Below are 16784 nucleotides of genomic sequence, written 5' to 3'. Positions count from 1 at the left end.
TATACATGAGACCATGCATTTGTAAGCTCAGTTGCGTTGCCCGACCACTAGGGGGAGTAGCGCTGGGAATGCTTAGGAGTTTGTACAGGGCTCCACCCTTGGCTCCGCCCACAATTCCTCCCCCTGGACTGCTGTATAAATACCAATGCTCAGAGCCAGTTGTTCAATTCATCGAGAGTTCAACGCGGAACAGGCTGGCTCTGTTATAAGTAGATTAAAACCACTGTTCATATCTTAAAGCACGTGTCTAGTGAATTGATAGTTCCATTAACACTCTCTGTCTCTCACACTCTCCGTCTTTCACACTCTCTCTCACTCTCTCCGTCTCTGTCACACTTTCTCTGTTTCTCTCACTTTCTCTGTTTCTCTCTCTCTCTCTGTCTGTCTCTCTCTTTTTCTGTCTCTCTCACACTCTCTCTGTCTCTCTCTCTCTGTCTCTCTCTCTCTGTCCCTCTCTCCGTTTCTCTCACACTCTCTCTGTCTCTCTCTCTTCTCTCTCTCACACTCTCTCCGTCTCTCTCACACTCTCTCTGTCTCTCTCTCTCTCTCACACTCTCTCTCTCTGTCTCTCTCTCTCTTCTCTCTCTCACACTCTCTCCGTCTCTCTCACACTCTCTCTGTCTCTCTCTCACACTCTGTCTCTCTCTCTCTCTCTCTGTCTCCCTCACACTCTCTGTCTCTCTCTGTCTCTCTCTCACACTCTCTCTGTCTCTCTCACACTCTGTCTCTCTCACACTCTCTCTGTCTCTCTCTCTCTTCCCTCTCTCACACTCTCTCCGTCTCTCTCACACTCTCTCTGTCTCTCTCTCTCTGTCTCTCCCTCAGACTCTCTCTCTCTCTCACACTCTCTCCGTCTCTCTCACACTCTCTGCCCCTCTCTTTCCCAGTCCACCCTCCGCAGCCTCACCTTGGATCACGGTGACACTCAGCTTGCGTGAGATGTTCCTGTTTCGGAGGCCCAGTTGGCAGATGTAATCTCCCCCGTCTCCCAGCGTGCTGACTGTGAGGACCACAGACATGTTTATCTTATTCAGGAACCTTGGCGTTCGGACGCGGCTCTCCCGGGAGCTCCGCCACATCCAGCCGTTGGTGCTGACATTCATTGATACCAGCTCCCTGTCTCCTCGCAGCCAGGCCCCTCGCACGGGCCTGGTGCTGGGGAACTGGTTCAGGGTGCAGGGCAGTTGGGTACTGGAACCCTCCGGGACGCCGATCACACGCTCGACAGGATTGGTGAAGCCTGCGGAGAGACGGAGAGAGGGTTAGGGAGAAGATTTCAGAGCTGGTGTCTGTCAGAGAGAAAGAGAGAGTGTGAGGCAGAATCTTGGAGAATGTGTGTGTGTGGGTGAGTGTGTGTGTGAGAGAGTGTGCACGAGAGACTGTGTGAGAGAGAGAGAGTACACGTGAGAGAGAGTTTGTTTGAGTGTGTGTCAGAATGTGTATGAGAGACTGTGTGTGAGCGAGAGCGTTTGTGGGTAAGAGAGTGTGTGAGAAAGATTGTGTGCGTGAGTGTGTGTGTGTGCGAGAGAGTGTGAGAAAGAGTGTGTGAGAATGTGCGAGAGAGCGTATGTGTGTGAGTGTATGAGAGAGAGTGTGTGTGTGGGTGAGAGAGTGTGTGTGGGTGAGAGAGTGTGTGTGGGTGAGAGAGTGTGTGCGGGTGAGAGAGTGTGTGCGGGTGAGAGAGTGTGTGCGGGTGAGAGTGTGTGCGGGTGAGAGTGTGTGTGCGGGTGAGAGTGTGTGTGCGGGTGAGAGTGTGTGTGCGGGTGAGAGTGTGTGTGGGTGAGAGAGTGTGTGTGCGGGTGAGAGAGTGTGTGCGGGTGAGGGTGTGTGCGCGGGTGAGGGTGTGTGTGGGTGAGAGAGTGTGTGTGCGGGTGAGAGTGTGTGTGTGGGTGAGAGTGTGTGTGGGTGAGAGTGAGTGTGTGGGTGAGAGTGTGTGTGCGGGTGAGGGTGTGTGCGCGGGTGAGAGTGTGTGAGCGGGTGAGAGTGTGTGTGTGGGTGAGAGAGTGTGTGCGCGGGTGAGAGTGTGTGTGCGGGTGAGAGTGTGTGTGCGGGTGAGAGTGTGTGCGCGGGTGAGAGAGTGTGTGTGGGTGAGAGTGTGTGTGTGGGTGAGAGTGTGTGTGCGGGTGAGGGTGTGTGTGCGGGTGAGGGTGTGTGTGTGGGTGAGGGTGTGTGCGCGGGTGAGAGTGTGTGCGCGGGTGAGAGTGTGTGTGCGGGTGAGGGTGTGTGTGCGGGTGAGAGTGTGTGTGCGGGTGAGAGTGTGTGTGCGGGTGAGAGTGTGTGTGTGGGTGAGAGTGTGTGTGCGGGTGAGAGCGTGTGCGGGTGAGAGTGTGTGTGTGTGGGTGAGAGTGTGTGTGCGCGGGTGAGAGTGTGTGTGCGGGTGAGAGAGTGTGTGCGCGGGTGAGAGTGTGTGTGCGGGTGAGGGTGTGTGTGCGGGTGAGAGTGTGTGCGCGGGTGAGAGTGTGTGTGCGGGTGAGAGTGTGTGTGTGGGTGAGAGTGTGTGTGCGCGGGTGAGAGTGTGTGCGCGGGGTGAGAGTGTGTGTGCGGGTGAGAGTGTGTGTGTGGGTGAGAGTGTGTGTGCGGGTGAGAGTGTGTGCGGGTGAGAGTGTGTGTGTGTGTGGGTGAGAGTGTGTGTGCGCGGGTGAGAGTGTGTGTGCGGGTGAGAGAGTGTGTGCGCGGGTGAGAGTGTGTGTGTGGGTGAGAGTGTGTGTGTGGGTGAGAGTGTGTGTGTGGGCGAGATTGTGTGTGTGGGTGAGAGTGTGTGTGTGGGTGAGAGTGTGTGTGCGGGTGAGAGTGTGTGTGCGGGTGAGAGTGTGTGTGTGGGTGAGAGTGTGTGTGTGGGTGAGAGTGTGTGCGCGGGTGAGAGAGTGTGTGTGGGTGAGAGTGTGTGTGCGGGTGAGAGTGTGTGTGCGGGTGAGAGAGTGTGTGTGGGTGAGAGTGTGTGCGGGTGAGAGTGTGTGTGTGGGTGAGAGAGTGTGTGCGCGGGTGAGAGAGTGTGTGTGTGGGTGAGGGTGTGTGTGCGGGTGAGAGAGTGTGTGTGCGGGTGAGAGAGTGTGTGTGTGCGGGTGAGAGTGTGTGTGCGGGTGAGAGTGTGTGTGGGTGAGAGAGTGTGTGCGCGGGTGAGAGTGTGTGCGCGGGTGAGAGTGTGTGTGTGGGTGAGAGTGTGTGTGGGTGAGAGTGTGTGTGTGGGTGAGAGTGTGTGTGCGGGTGAGAGTGTGTGTGTGGGTGAGAGTGTGTGTGCGGGTGAGAGTGTGTGTGTGTGGGTGAGAGTGTGTGTGTGGGTGAGAGTGTGTGTGTGGGTGAGAGTGTGTGTGTGGGTGAGAGTGTGTGCGCGGGTGAGAGTGTGTGCGCGGGTGAGAGAGTGTGTGTGCGGGTGAGAGTGTGGGTGCGGGTGAGAGTGTGTGCGCGGGTGAGAGTGTGTGTGCGGGTGAGAGTGTGTGTGCGGGTGAGAGTGTGTGTGCGGGTGAGAGTGTGTGTGCGGGTGAGAGTGTGTGTGCGGGTGAGAGAGTGTGTGTGCGGGTGAGAGAGTGTGTGCGCGGGTGAGAGAGTGTGTGCGCGGGTGAGAGAGTGTGTGCGCGGGTGAGAGTGTGTGTGCGGGTGAGAGTGTGTGTGCGGGTGAGAGAGAGTGTGCGCGGGTGAGAATGTGTGTGCGGGTGAGAGAGAGTGTGCGCGGGTGAGAGTGTGTGTGCGGGTGAGAGTGTGTGTGCGGGTGAGAGTGTGTGTCTGCGGGTGAGAGAGAGTGTGCGCGGGTGAGAGTGTGTGCGCGGGTGAGGGTGTGTGCGCGGGTGAGAGTGTGTGTGCGGGTGAGAGTGTGTGTGCGGGTGAGAGTGTGTGCGCGGGTGAGAGAGTGTGTGCGGGTGAGAGTGTGTGTGTGCGGGTGAGAGTGTGTGCGCGGGTGAGAGAGTGTGTGCGGGTGAGAGTGTGTGTGTGCGGGTGAGAGTGTGTGCGCGGGTGAGAGAGTGTGTGCGGGTGAGAGTGTGTGTGTGGGTGAGAGAGTGTGTGCGGGTGAGAGCGTGAGTGCGGGTGAGAGTGTGTGTGCGGGTGAGAGTGTGTGCGCGGGTGAGAGTGTGTGTGTGGGTGAGAGAGTGTGTGTGTGGGTGAGAGTGTGTGTGTGGGTGAGAGAGTGTGTGCGCGGGTGAGAGTGTGTGCGGGTGAGAGTGCGTGCGCGGGTGAGAGTGTGTGTGTGGGTGAGAGTGTGTGCGGGTGAGAGAGAGTGTGCGGGTGAGAGTGTGTGTGTGGGTGAGAGAGTGTGTGTGCGGGTGAGAGAGTGTGTGCGGGTGAGAGTGTGTGCGCGGGTGAGAGAGTGTGTGCGGGTGAGAGTGTGTGCGCGGGTGAGAGTGTGCGCGGGTGAGAGTGTGTGCGCGGGTGAGAGTGTGTGCGCGGGTGAGAGTGTGTGTGTGGGTGAGAGTGTGTGCGCGGGTGAGAGTGTGTGTGCGGGTGAGAGAGAGTGTGCGCGGGTGAGAGTGTGTGCGCGGGTGAGAGAGTGTGTGCGCGGGTGAGAGTGTGTGTGCGGGTGAGAGTGTGTGTGGGTGAGAGTGTGTGCGCGGGTGAGAGTGTGTGTGCGGGTGAGAGAGTGTGTGTGGGTGAGAGAGTGTGTGCGGGTGAGAGTGTGTGTGTGGGTGAGAGAGTGTGTGTGGGTGAGAGAGTGTGTGCGGGTGAGAGTGTGTGTGTGGTGAGAGTGTGTGTGCGGGTGAGAGTGTGTGTGCGGGTGAGAGAGTGTGTGCGGGTGAGGGTGTGTGCGCGGGTGAGAGTGTGTGCGCGGGTGAGAGTGTGTGTGCGGGTGAGAGTGTGTGTGGGTGAGAGTGTGTGTGCGGGTGAGAGTGTGTGAGCGGGTGAGAGTGTGTGTGCGGGTGAGAGTGTGTGTGCGGGTGAGAGTGTGTGTGGGTGAGAGTGTGTGTGCGGGTGAGAGTGTGTGAGCGGGTGAGAGTGTGAGCGGGTGAGAGTGTGTGCGGGTGAGAGTGTGTGCGCGGGTGAGAGTGTGTGTGCGGGTGAGAGTGTGTGTGCGGGTGAGAGTGTGTGTGCGGGTGAGAGTGTGTGTGCGGGTGAGAGTGTGTGCGCGGGTGAGAGTGTGTGCGGGTGAGAGTGTGTGTGGGTGAGAGTGTGTGCGCGGGTGAGAGTGTGTGCGGGTGAGAGTGTGTGTGTGGGTGAGAGTGTGTGCGCGGGTGAGGGTGTGTGCGCGGGTGAGAGTGTGTGCGCGGGTGAGAGTGTGTGCGCGGGTGAGAGTGTGTGAGCGGGTGAGAGTGTGTGTGCGGGTGAGAGTGTGTGTGTGGGTGAGAGAGTGTGTGCGGGTGAGAGTGTGTGTGTGGGTGAGAGTGTGTGTGCGCGTGAGAGTGTGTGTGTGGGTGAGAGTGTGTGTGCGGGTGAGAGTGTGTGTGTGGGTGAGAGTGTGTGTGCGGGTGAGAGTGTGTGTGTGGGTGAGAGTGTGTGTGCGGGTGAGAGTGTGTGTGTGGGTGAGAGTGTGTGTGCGGGTGAGAGTGTGTGTGTGGGTGAGAGAGTGTGTGCGCGGGTGAGAGTGTGTGTGCGGGTGAGAGAGTGTGTGCGCGGGTGAGAGTGTGTGTGCGGGTGAGAGTGTGTGTGCGGGTGAGAGTGTGTGTGCGGGTGAGAGAGTGTGTGCGGGTGAGAGAGTGTGTGTGCGGGTGAGAGTGTGTGTGCGGGTGAGAGTGTGTGTGCGGGTGAGGGTGTGTGCGCGGGTGAGAGAGTGTGCGCGGGTGAGAGTGTGTGCGGGTGAGAGTGTGTGCGCGGGTGAGGGTGTGTGCGCGGGTGAGAGTGTGTGCGCGGGTGAGAGTGAGTGCGCGTGTGAGGGTGTGTGCGCGGGTGAGAGTGTGTGTGCGGGTGAGAGTGTGTGCGCGGGTGAGAGTGTGTGTGCGGGTGAGAGTGTGTGTGCGGGTGAGAGTGTGTGTGCGGGTGAGAGAGTGTGTGCGCGGGTGAGAGAGTGTGTGTGCGGGTGAGAGAGTGTGTGCGCGGGTGAGAGTGTGTGTGCGGGTGAGAGTGTGTGTGCGGGTAAGAGAGAGTGTGCGCGGGTGAGAGAGTGTGTGCGCGGGTGAGAGTGTGTGTGTGGGTGAGAGTGTGTGTGCGCGGGTGAGGGTGTGTGCGCGGGTGAGAGTGTGTGTGCGGGTGAGAGTGTGTGTGTGGGTGAGAGTGTGTGCGCGGGTGAGAGTGTGTGTGCGCGGGTGAGGGTGTGTTGGCGGGTGAGAGTGTGTGCGCGGGTGAGAGTGTGTGCGCGGGTGAGAGTGTGTGTGTGCGGGTGAGAGTGTGTGTGCGGGTGAGAGTGTGTGTGCGGGTGAGAGTGTGTGCGCGGGTGAGAGTGTGTGCGCGGGTGAGAGTGTGTGTGCGGGTGAGAGTGTGTGTGCGGGTGAGAGTGTGTGTGCGGGTGAGAGTGTGTGTGCGGGTGAGAGTGTGTGTGCGGGTGAGAGAGTGTGTGTGCGGGTGAGAGAGTGTGTGCGCGGGTGAGAGAGTGTGTGCGCGGGTGAGAGAGTGTGTGCGCGGGTGAGAGTGTGTGTGCGGGTGAGAGTGTGTGTGCGGGTGAGAGTGTGTGTGCGGGTGAGAGTGTGTGTGCGGGTGAGAGTGTGTGTCTGCGGGTGAGAGAGAGTGTGCGCGGGGTGAGAGTGTGTGCGCGGGTGAGGGTGTGTGCGCGGGTGAGAGTGTGTGTGCGGGTGAGAGTGTGTGTGCGGGTGAGAGTGTGTGCGCGGGTGAGAGTGTGTGTGTGCGGGTGAGAGTGTGTGTGTGCGGGTGAGAGTGTGTGCGCGGGTGAGAGAGTGTGTGCGGGTGAGAGTGTGTGTGTGGGTGAGAGAGTGTGTGCGGGTGAGAGCGTGAGTGCGGGTGAGAGTGTGTGCGCGGGTGAGAGTGTGTGTGTGGGTGAGAGAGTGTGTGTGTGGGTGAGAGTGTGTGTGTGGGTGAGAGAGTGTGTGCGCGGGTGAGAGTGTGTGCGGGTGAGAGTGTGTGCGCGGGTGAGAGTGTGTGTGTGGGGTGAGAGTGTGTGCGGGTGAGAGTGTGTGTGTGGGTGAGAGAGTGTGTGCGGGTGAGAGAGTGTGTGCGGGTGAGAGTGTGTGCGCGGGTGAGAGAGTGTGTGCGGGTGAGAGTGTGTGCGCGGGTGAGAGTGTGCGCGGGTGAGAGTGTGTGCGCGGGTGAGAGTGTGTGCGCGGGTGAGAGTGTGTGTGTGGGTGAGAGTGTGTGCGCGGGTGAGAGTGTGTGTGCGGGTGAGAGAGAGTGTGCGCGGGTGAGAGTGTGTGCGCGGGTGAGAGAGTGTGTGCGCGGGTGAGAGTGTGTGTGCGGGTGAGAGTGTGTGTGGGTGAGAGTGTGTGCGCGGGTGAGAGTGTGTGTGCGGGTGAGAGAGTGTGTGTGGGTGAGAGAGTGTGTGCGGGTGAGAGTGTGTGTGTGGGTGAGAGAGTGTGTGTGGGTGAGAGAGTGTGTGCGGGTGAGAGTGTGTGTGTGGGTGAGAGTGTGTGTGCGGGTGAGAGTGTGTGTGCGGGTGAGAGAGTGTGTGCGGGTGAGGGTGTGTGCGCGGGTGAGAGTGTGTGCGCGGGTGAGAGTGTGTGCGCGGGTGAGAGTGTGTGTGCGGGTGAGAGTGTGTGTGCGGGTGAGAGTGTGTGGGTTGAGAGTGTGTGTGCGGGTGAGAGTGTGTAAGCGGGTGAGAGTGTGAGCGGGTGAGAGTGTGTGCGGGTGAGAGTGTGAGCGGGTGAGAGTGTGTGTGCGGGTGAGAGTGTGTGTGCGGGTGAGAGTGTGTGTGCGGGTGAGAGTGTGTGTGCGGGTGAGAGTGGTGTGTGCGGGTGAGAGTGTGTGCGGGTGAGAGTGTGTGTGGGTGAGAGTGTGTGCGCGGGTGAGGGGTGTGTGCGGGTGAGAGTGTGTGTGTGGGTGAGAGTGTGTGCGCGGGTGAGGGTGTGTGCGCGGGTGAGAGTGTGTGCGCGGGTGAGGGGTGTGTGTGTGCGGGTGAGAGTGTGTGTGCGGGTGAGAGTGTGTGGTGCGGGTGAGAGTGTGTGTGTGGGTGAGAGAGTGTGTGCGGGTGAGAGTGTGTGTGTGGGTGAGAGTGTGTGTGCGCGTGAGAGTGTGTGTGTGGGTGAGAGTGTGTGTGCGGGGGAGAGTGTGTGTGTGGGTGAGAGTGTGTGTGCGGGTGAGAGTGTGTGTGTGGGTGAGAGAGTGTGTGCGCGGGTGCGAGTGTGTGTTGCGGGTAGAGAGTGTGTGCGCGGTGGGGGGGGTGAGAGTGTGTGCGCGGGTGAGAGTGTGTGTGCGGGTGAGAGTGTGTGTGCGGGTGAGGGTGTGTGCGCGGGTGAGGGGTGTGTGCGCGGGTGAGAGTGTGTGCGCGGGTGAGAGTGTGTGTGCGGGTGAGAGAGTGTGTGTGCGGGTGAGAGTGTGTGCGGGTGAGAGTGTGTGTGCGGGTGAGAGTGTGTGCGCGGGATAGAGTGTGTGTGCGGGTGAGAGTGTGTGTGCGGGTGAGGGTGTGTGCGCGGGTGAGAGAGTGTGCGCGGGTGAGAGTGTGTGCGGGTGAGAGTGTGTGCGCGGGTGAGGGTGTGTGCGCGGGGTGAGAGTGTGTGCGCGGGTGAGAGTGAGTGCGCGGGTGAGGGTGTGTGCGCGGGTGAGAGTGTGTGTGCGGGTGAGAGTGTGTGCGCGGGTGAGAGTGTGTGTGCGGGTGAGAGTGTGTGCGTGGGTGAGAGCGTGTGTGCGGGTGAGAGTGTGTGCGCGGGTGAGAGTGTGTGCGCGGGTGAGAGTGTGTGTGTGGGTGAGAGAGTGTGTGTGCGGGTGAGAGAGTGTGTGTGGGGTGAGAGTGTGTGTGGGTGAGAGAGGTGTGTGCGGGTGAGAGAGTGTGTGCGCGGGTGAGAGAGTGTGTGCGCGGGGGAGAGAGTGTGTGTGGGGGTGAGAGAGTGTGTGCGGGTGAGAGAGTGTGTGCGCGGGTGAGAGAGTGTGTGTGCGGGGTGAGAGTGTGTGGGGTGAGAGAGTGTGTGTGTGTGGGTGAGAGAGTGTGTGTGCGGGTGGGGTGAGAGAGTGTGTGCGGGTGAGAGAGTGTGTGTGCGGGTGAGAGAGTGTGTGCGCGGGTGAGAGTGTGTGCGCGGGTGAGAGTGTGTGTGTGGGTGAGAGAGTGTGTGCGGGGTGAGAGAGTGTGTGTGCGGGTGAGAGAGTGTGTGCGCGGGTGAGAGAGTGTGTGTGCGGGTGAGAGTGTGTGTGTGTGGGTGAGAGTGTGTGTGCGGGTGAGAGAGTGTGTGCGGGTGAGAGTGTGTGTGCGGGTGAGAGTGTGTGCGTGGGTGAGAGTGCGGGTGAGAGTGTGTGTGCGGGTGAGAGAGTGTGTGCGGGTGAGAGTGTGTGTGCGGGTGAGGGTGTGTGTGTGGGTGAGAGAGTGTGTGCGGGTGAGAGTGTGTGTGCGGGTGAGAGTGTGTGTGCGGGTGAGAGAGTGTGTGCGGGTGAGAGTGTGTGTGCGGGTGAGGGTGTGTGTGTGGGGTGAGAGTGTGTGTGCGGGTGAGAGTGTGTGTGCGGGTGAGAGTGTGTGCGCGGGTGAGAGTGTGTGCGCGGGTGAGAGTGTGTGCGCGGGTGAGAGTGTGTGCGCGGGTGAGAGAGTGTGTGCGGGTGAGAGTGTGTGCGCGGGTGAGAGTGTGTGTGTGGGTGAGAGTGTGTGCGCGGGTGAGAGAGTGTGTGCGGGTGAGAGTGTGTGTGCGGGTGAGGGTGTGTGTGTGGGTGAGAGTGTGTGCGCGGGTGAGAGTGTGTGTGCGGGTGAGAGTGTGTGTGCGGGTGAGGGTGTGTGTGTGGGTGAGAGTGTGTGCGGGTGAGAGTGTGTGCGCGGGTGAGGGTGTGTGCGCGGGTGAGAGTGTGTGTGCGGGTGAGAGTGTGTGTGCGGGTGAGAGTGTGTGTGCGGGTGAGAGTGTGTGTGCGGGTGAGAGTGTGTGTGCGCGGGTGAGGGTGTGTGGCCGGTGAGAGTGTGTGCGCGGGTGAGAGTGTGTGTGCGGGTGAGAGTGTGTGTGCGGGTGAGAGTGTGTGTGCGGGTGAGAGTGTGTGTGCGGGTGAGAGAGTGTGTGCGCGGGTGAGAGTGTGTGTGCAGGTGAGAGTGTGTGCGCGGGTGAGGTTGTGTGCGCGGGTGAGGTTGTGTGCGCGGGTGAGAGTGTGTGCGCGGGTGAGGGTGTGTGCGCGGGTGAGAGTGTGTGCGCGGGTGAGAGTGTGTGTGTGGGTGAAAGTGTGTGCGCGGGTGAGGTTGTGTGCGCGGGTGAGGGTGTGTGCGCGGGTGAGAGTGTGTGTGTGCGGGTGAGAGTGTGTGTGTGTGTGAGAGTGTGTGTGTGGGTGAGAGTGTGTGTGTGGGTGAGAGAGTGTGTGTGGGTGAGAGAGTGTGTGTGGGTGAGAGTGTGTGTGTGGGTGAGAGAGTGTGTGTGGGTGAGAGAGTGTGTGTGGGGTGAGAGAGTGTGTGGGGTGAGAGAGTGTGTGTGGGTGAGAGAGTGTGTGTGGGTGAGAGTGTGTGTGTGGGTGAGAGAGTGTGTGTGGGTGAGAGTGTGTGTGTGGGTGAGAGTGTGTGTGCGGGTGAGAGAGTGTGTGTGTGGGTGAGAGTGTGTGTGCGGGTGAGAGAGTGTGTGTGGGTGAGAGTGTGTGTGTGGGGTGAGAGTGTGTGTGTGGGTGAGAGTGTGTGAGCGGGTGAAAGTGTGTGTGTGGGTGAGAGTGTGTGTGTGGGTGAGAGTGTGTGTGTGTGGGTGAGAGAGTGTGTGTGTGGGTGAGAGAGTGTGTGCGCGGGTGAGTGTGTGTGTGGGTGAGAGTGTGTGTGTGGGTGAGAGTGTGTGTGGGTGAGAGTGTGTGTGTGGGTGAGAGTGTGTGCGCGGGTGAGAGTGTGTGTGCGGGTCAGAGTGTGTGCGCGGGTGAGAGTGTGTGTGTGGGTGAGAGAGTGTGTGTGCGGGTGAGAGTGTGTGTGTGGGGTGAGAGAGTGTGTGTGCGGGTGAGAGTGTGTGCGCGGGTGAGAGTGTGTGCGCGGGTGAGAGAGTGTGTGTGGGTGAGAGTGTGTGTGCGGGTGAGAGAGTGTGTGTGTGGGGTGAGAGAGTGTGTGTGGGTGAGAGAGTGTGTGTGCGGGTGAGAGTGTGTGCGCGGGTGAGAGAGTGTGTGTGGGGTGAGAGAGTGTGTGTGTGGGTGAGAGAGTGTGTGTGCGGGTGAGAGTGTGTGCGCGGGTGAGAGTGTGTGTGTGTGGGTGAGAGTGTGTGTGTGCGGGTGAGAGTGTGTGCGCGGGTGAGAGTGTGTGTGTGTGGGTGAGAGTGTGTGCGCGGGTGAGAGGTGGTGTGGGGTGAGAGTGTGTGCGCGGTGAGAGTGTGTGCGCGGGTGAGAGTGTGTGTGTGTGGGTGAGAGTGTGTGTGCGGGTGAGAGTGTGTGTGCGGGTGAGAGTGTGTGTGTGGGTGAGAGTGTGTGCGGGTGAGGGTGTGTGCGCGGGTGAGAGTGTGTGTGCGGGTGAGAGTGTGTGCGCGGGTGAGAGTGTGTGCGCGGGTGAGAGTGTGTGTGTGTGGGTGAGAGTGTGTGTGCGGGTGAGAGTGTGTGTGCGGGTGAGAGTGTGTGTGTGGGTGAGAGTGTGTGCGGGTGAGGGTGTGTGCGCGGGTGAGAGTGTGTGCGCGGGTGAGGGTGTGTGCGCGGGTGAGAGTGTGTGCGCGGGTGAGAGTGTGTGCGCGGGTGAGAGTGTGTGCGGGTGAGAGTGTGTGTGTGGGTGAGGGTGTGTGTGCGGGTGAGGGTGCGTGTGTGGGTGAGAGAGTGTGTGTGGGTGAGAGTGTGTGCGCGTGTGAGAGTGTGTGCGCGGGTGAGAGTGTGTGCGGGTGAGAGTGTGTGTGGGGTGAGAGTGTGTGTGTGCGGTGAAAGTGTGTGTGTGTGCGGGTGAGTGTGTGTGCGCGGGTGAGGGTGTGTGCGCGGGTGAGAGTGTGTGCGCGGGTGAGAGTATGTGCGCGGGTGAGAGTGTGTGTGTGTGGGTGAGAGAGTGTGTGGGTGAGAGTGTGTGCGCGGGTGAGAGTGTGTGCGGGTGAGAGTGTGTGTGTGGGTGAGAGTGTGTGTGTGTGCGGGTGAGAGTGTGTGTGCGGGTGAGAGTGTGTGTGCGGGTGAGTGAGTGTGCGCGGGTGAGAGTGTGTGTGCGGGTGAGAGAGTGTGTGTGTGGGTGAGAGTGTGTGTGTGTGGGTGAGAGTGTGTGTGTGTGGGTGAGAGAGTGTGTGGGTGAGAGTGTGTGCGCGGGTGAGAGTGTGTGCGGGTGAGAGTGTGTGTGTGGGTGAGAGTGTGTGTGTGTGCGGGTGAGAGTGTGTGCGCGGGTGAGAGTGTGTGTGCGGGTGAGAGAGTGTGCGCGGGTGAGAGTGTGTGGGCGGGTGAGAGAGTGTGTGTGGTGAGAGTGTGTGTGTGTGCGGGTGAGAGTGTGTGTGTGGGTGAGAGTGTGGCGGGTGAGAGTGTGTGCGCGGGTGAGAGTGTGTGTGCGGGTGAGAGAGTGTGTGCGGGTGAGGGTGTGTGCGTGGGTGAGAGTGTGTGCGCGGGTGAGGGTGTGTGCGCGGGTGAGAGTGTGTGCGCGGGTGAGGGTGTGTGCGCGGGTGAAAGTCTGTGCGCGGGTGAGAGTGTGTGTGCGGGTGAGAGTGTGTGCGCGGGTGAGAGTGTGTGCGGGTGAGAGTGTGTGTGTGGGTGAGGGTGTGTGTGCGGGTGAGGGTGCGTGTGTGGGTGAGAGAGTGTGTGTGGGTGAGAGTGTGTGCGCGTGTGAGAGTGTGTGCGCGGGTGAGAGTGTGTGCGGGTGAAAGTGTGTGTGTGTGCGGGTGAGTGTGTGTGCGCGGGTGAGGGTGTGTGCGCGGGTGAGAGTGTGTGCGCGGGTGAGAGTATGTGCGCGGGTGAGAGTGTGTGTGTGTGGGTGAGAGAGTGTGTGGGTGAGAGTGTGTGCGCGGGTGAGAGTGTGTGCGGGTGAGAGTGTGTGTGTGGGTGAGAGTGTGTGTGTGTGCGGGTGAGAGTGTGTGTGCGGGTGAGAGTGTGTGTGCGGGTGAGTGAGTGTGCGCGGGTGAGAGTGTGTGTGCGGGTGAGAGAGTGTGTGTGTGGGTGGAGAGTGTGTGTGTGTGGGTGAGAGTGTGTGTGTGTGGGTGAGAGAGTGTGTGGGTGAGAGTGTGTGCGCGGGTGAGAGTGTGTGCGGGTGAGAGTGTGTGTGTGGGTGAGAGTGTGTGTGTGTGCGGGTGAGAGTGTGTGCGCGGGTGAGAGTGTGTGTGCGGGTGAGAGAGTGTGCGCGGGTGAGAGTGTGTGTGCGGGTGAGAGAGTGTGTGTGTGGGTGAGAGTGTGTGTGTGTGCGGGTGAGAGTGTGTGTGTGGGTGAGAGTGTGTGCGGGTGAGAGTGTGTGCGCGGGTGAGAGTGTGTGTGCGGGTGAGAGAGTGTGTGCGGGTGAGGGTGTGTGCGTGGGTGAGAGTGTGTGCGCGGGTGAGGGTGTGTGCGCGGGTGAGAGTGTGTGCGCGGGTGAGGGTGTGTGCGCGGGTGAAAGTCTGTGCGCGGGTGAGAGTGTGTGTGCGGGTGAGAGTGTGTGCGCGGGTGAGAGTGTGTGCGCGGGTGAGAGTGTGTGCGCGGGTGAAAGTGTGTGCGCGGGTGAGAGTGTGTGCGCGGGTGAGAGTGTGTGTGCGGGTGAGAGTGTGTGCGCGGGTGAGAGTGTGTGCGCGGGTGAGAGTGTGTTTATGAGTGTGTGTGTGTGTGTGAGTGAGTCTGTGAGTGTGTGAGTGAGTCTGAAATGAAAAATTGAAAATCGCTTATTGTCACGAGTAGGCTTCAATGAAGTTACTGTGAAAAGCCCCTAGTCGCCACATTCCGGCGTGTGTCCGGGGAGGCTGGTACGGGAATTGAACCGTGCTGCTGGCCTGCTTGGTCTGCATTAAAAGCCAGCGATTTAGCCTGGTGAGCTAAACCAGCCCCTGTGTGTGTGTGTGAGTGAGTCTGTGTGGGAGTGAGTCTGTGTGCGAGTGAGTCTGTGTGCGAGTGAGTCTGTGTGCGAGTGAGTCTGTGTGTGTGAGAGTCTGTGTGTGTGAGAGTCTGTGTGTGAGAGTCTGTGTGTGTGAGAGTCTGTGTGTGTGAGTCTGTGTGTGTGAGTGAGTCTGTGTGTGTGAGTGAGTCTGTGTGTGTGAGTCTGTGTGTGTGTGTGAGTCTGTGTGTGTGTGAGTCTGTGTGTGTGTGAGTCTGTGTGTGAGTCTGTGAGTGTCTGTGTGTGAGTCTGTGAGTGTCTGTGTGTGAGTCTGTGAGTGTCTGTGTGTGAGTCTGTGAGTGTCTGTGTGTGAGTCTGTGAGTGTATGTGTGTGAGTCTGTGAGTGTCTGTGTGTGAGTCTGTGATTGTCTGTGTGTGTGTCTGTGTGTGTGTCTGTGTGTGTGTGTCTGTGTGTGTCTGTGTGTGAGTCTGTGAGTGTCTGTGTGTGAGTCTCTGTGTGTGAGTGAGTCTGTGTGTGAGTCTGTGTGTGTGTGTGAGTCTGTGAGTGTCTGTGTATGAGTCTGTGAGTGTCTGTGTGTGAGTCTGTGAGTGTCTGTGTGTGAGTCTGTGAGTGTCTGTGTGTGAGTCTGTGAGTGTCTGTGTGTGAGTCTGAGAGTGTCTGTGAGTGTCTGTGTGTGTCTGTGTGTGTGTCTGTGTGTGAGTCTGTGAGTGTGTATGTGACTGAGTGTGTGCGCGAGTGTAATAATAATAACAATAATAATCGCTTATTGTCACAAGTAGGCTTCAATGAATTTGCTGTGAAAACCCCTAGTCACCACATTCCAGTGCCTGTTTGGGGAGGCCAGTACGGGAATTGAACCTGCGCTGCTGGTATTGTTCTGCATTGCAAGCCAGATATTTAGCCCATGTGCTAAACCAGCCCCTGCCAACCAGTGTGTGAGTGAGCATGAGTGATTGTGTGTGTTTGAACCTGTTTAGTGTGTGAGTGAGTGAGAGTGTGTGAGAGAATGTGACTGAGTGTGTATGTGACTGAGTGTGTGTGAGAATGAGTGTGTAAGTGTGAGTGTGAGTCTTTCTCACTGTTTCACATCGTCCAACCCAGACACTGTTCTGCTGAACCTACCGATCATATCCAGGACGTAGCTGGTGTGTAGCGTCTCCTTGGCGAACTCCACATTACAGGTCCACTCTCCCGCATGGGACAGACTTATTGCATTGAGCATCACTGTGTTCTTGTCCCTCTGGGTATCTCCAGGACCGTTCCAGCTCACCTTTCCTGCTGGAGCATGGCAGGTCAGCTCTACATTGTCACCCTCGAGTGAGGGTTTCGAGGAGCTGGAAGTCACTGTACGAGGGGAGGGGGTGTGAGGGAGGATGTGGAGACATAAGAAAGTCAGGTTAAAGATATGAATGGCATCGCCCAGCCCCAAACAGCAAGCCCTTTAGCCCCTCTCACCTGTGCTAGCCTCTGTTCGAACCAGAGAAGGAAAAGGGGCAGCACACATATAGGGAACACCCACCGCCTGCAAGTTCCCACCTTTGAGTCCCATACACACCATCCCGACTATGAAATATATCTGTACTAAACTGGATCATGGGAATCAGGGGGAAACTCTCCGCTGGTTGGAGTCATACCTGGCACAAAAAAAGAAGGTTGGGGTGGTTGGAGCTCCAGGACATCACTGCAGGAATTCCTCAGGGTTGTGTCCTAAGGCCAAACCATCTTCAGCTGCTCCATCAATGACCTCCCTTCCATTATAAGTTCAGAAGTGGGAATGTTTGTGGATGACTGCAGAATGTTCAGCACCATTTGCAACTCCTCAGATAATGATGATGTGGAGATGCCGGCGTTGGACTGGGGTGAGCATAATAAGAAGTCTTACAACACCAGGTTAAAGTCCAACAGGTTTGTTTCAAACACTAGCTAAACCTGTTGGACTTTAATCTGGTGTTGTAAGACTTCTTACTGTCCTCAGATAATGAAGCAGTCCATGTCCAAATGTAGTACGATCTGGACAATATCCAGGCTTGGGCAGATATGTGGCAAGTTATATTCGCACCGCACATGTGTCAGGCAATGATCATCTCCTACAAGAGAGGTTCTAACCATCTCCCCCATGACATTCAATGGCATTACCATCACTGAATCCCACCCCACTATCAACATTCTGAGGGTTACCATTAACCAGAAACTAGTGGTGTACCGCAAGGATCTGTTTTGGGGCCACTGCTGTTTGTCATTTTTATAAATGACCTGGAAGAGGGTGTAGAAGGATGGGTTAGTAAATTTGCAGATGACACGAAGGTCGGTGGAGTTGTGGATAGTGCTGAAGGATGTTATAGGATACAGAGGGACATAGATAAGCTGCAGAGCTGGGCTGAGAGGTGGCAGATGGAGTTTAATGTGGAAAAGTGTGAGGTGGTTCACTTTGGAAGGAGTAACAGGAATGCAGAGTACTGGGCTAATGGCAAGATTCTTGGTAGTGTAGATGAACAGAGAGATATCGGCATCCAGCTACATAAATCCCTGAAAGTTGCCACCCAGGATAATAGGGCTGTTAAGAAGGCATATGGTGTGCTAGCCTTTATAAGCAGGGGGATTGAGTTTTGGAGCCACAAGTCATGCTGCAGCTGTACATAACTCTGGTGCGGCCACACCTGGAGTACTGCGTGCAGTTCTGGTCACCACATTATAGGAAGGATGTGGAAGCTTTGGAAAGGGTTCAGAGGAGATTTACTAGGATGTTGCCTGGTATGGAGGGAAGGTCTTACGTGGAAAGGCTCAGGGGCTTGAGGTTGTTTTCGTTAGAGAGGCGAAGGCTGAGAGGTGATTTAATAGAGACATATAAGCTAGTCAGAGGGTTAGATAGGGTGGACAGTGAGAGTCTTTTTCCTCGGATGGTGATGACCAACACGAGGGGACATAGCTTTAAAT

The 16784-nt window shown here is 58.3% G+C and overlaps 1 protein-coding gene across 1 annotated transcript in view; it reads right to left on the bottom strand.

Moving 5' to 3' along the window:
* The window catches only part of LOC119979271, a 39507-nt gene extending 24317 nt beyond the window's left edge, over positions 1-15190 (bottom strand). The window contains exons 1-2 of the mRNA XM_038821267.1: positions 14973-15190; positions 908-1240 (exon numbers count right to left, since the gene is read on the bottom strand). Coding sequence (XP_038677195.1) covers positions 908-1240; positions 14973-15072 — 433 coding nt within the window. The 5' untranslated portion in view covers positions 15073-15190. The remainder of the gene's footprint in view (positions 1-907; positions 1241-14972) is intronic.
* Between the last annotated feature and the right edge of the window lie 1594 nt (positions 15191-16784).

Source organism: Scyliorhinus canicula, chromosome 16 (assembly GCF_902713615.1).
Source record: "Scyliorhinus canicula chromosome 16, sScyCan1.1, whole genome shotgun sequence".
NCBI lineage: Eukaryota > Metazoa > Chordata > Chondrichthyes > Carcharhiniformes > Scyliorhinidae > Scyliorhinus > Scyliorhinus canicula.
This window is presented reverse-complemented; position numbering and strand designations above follow the sequence as displayed.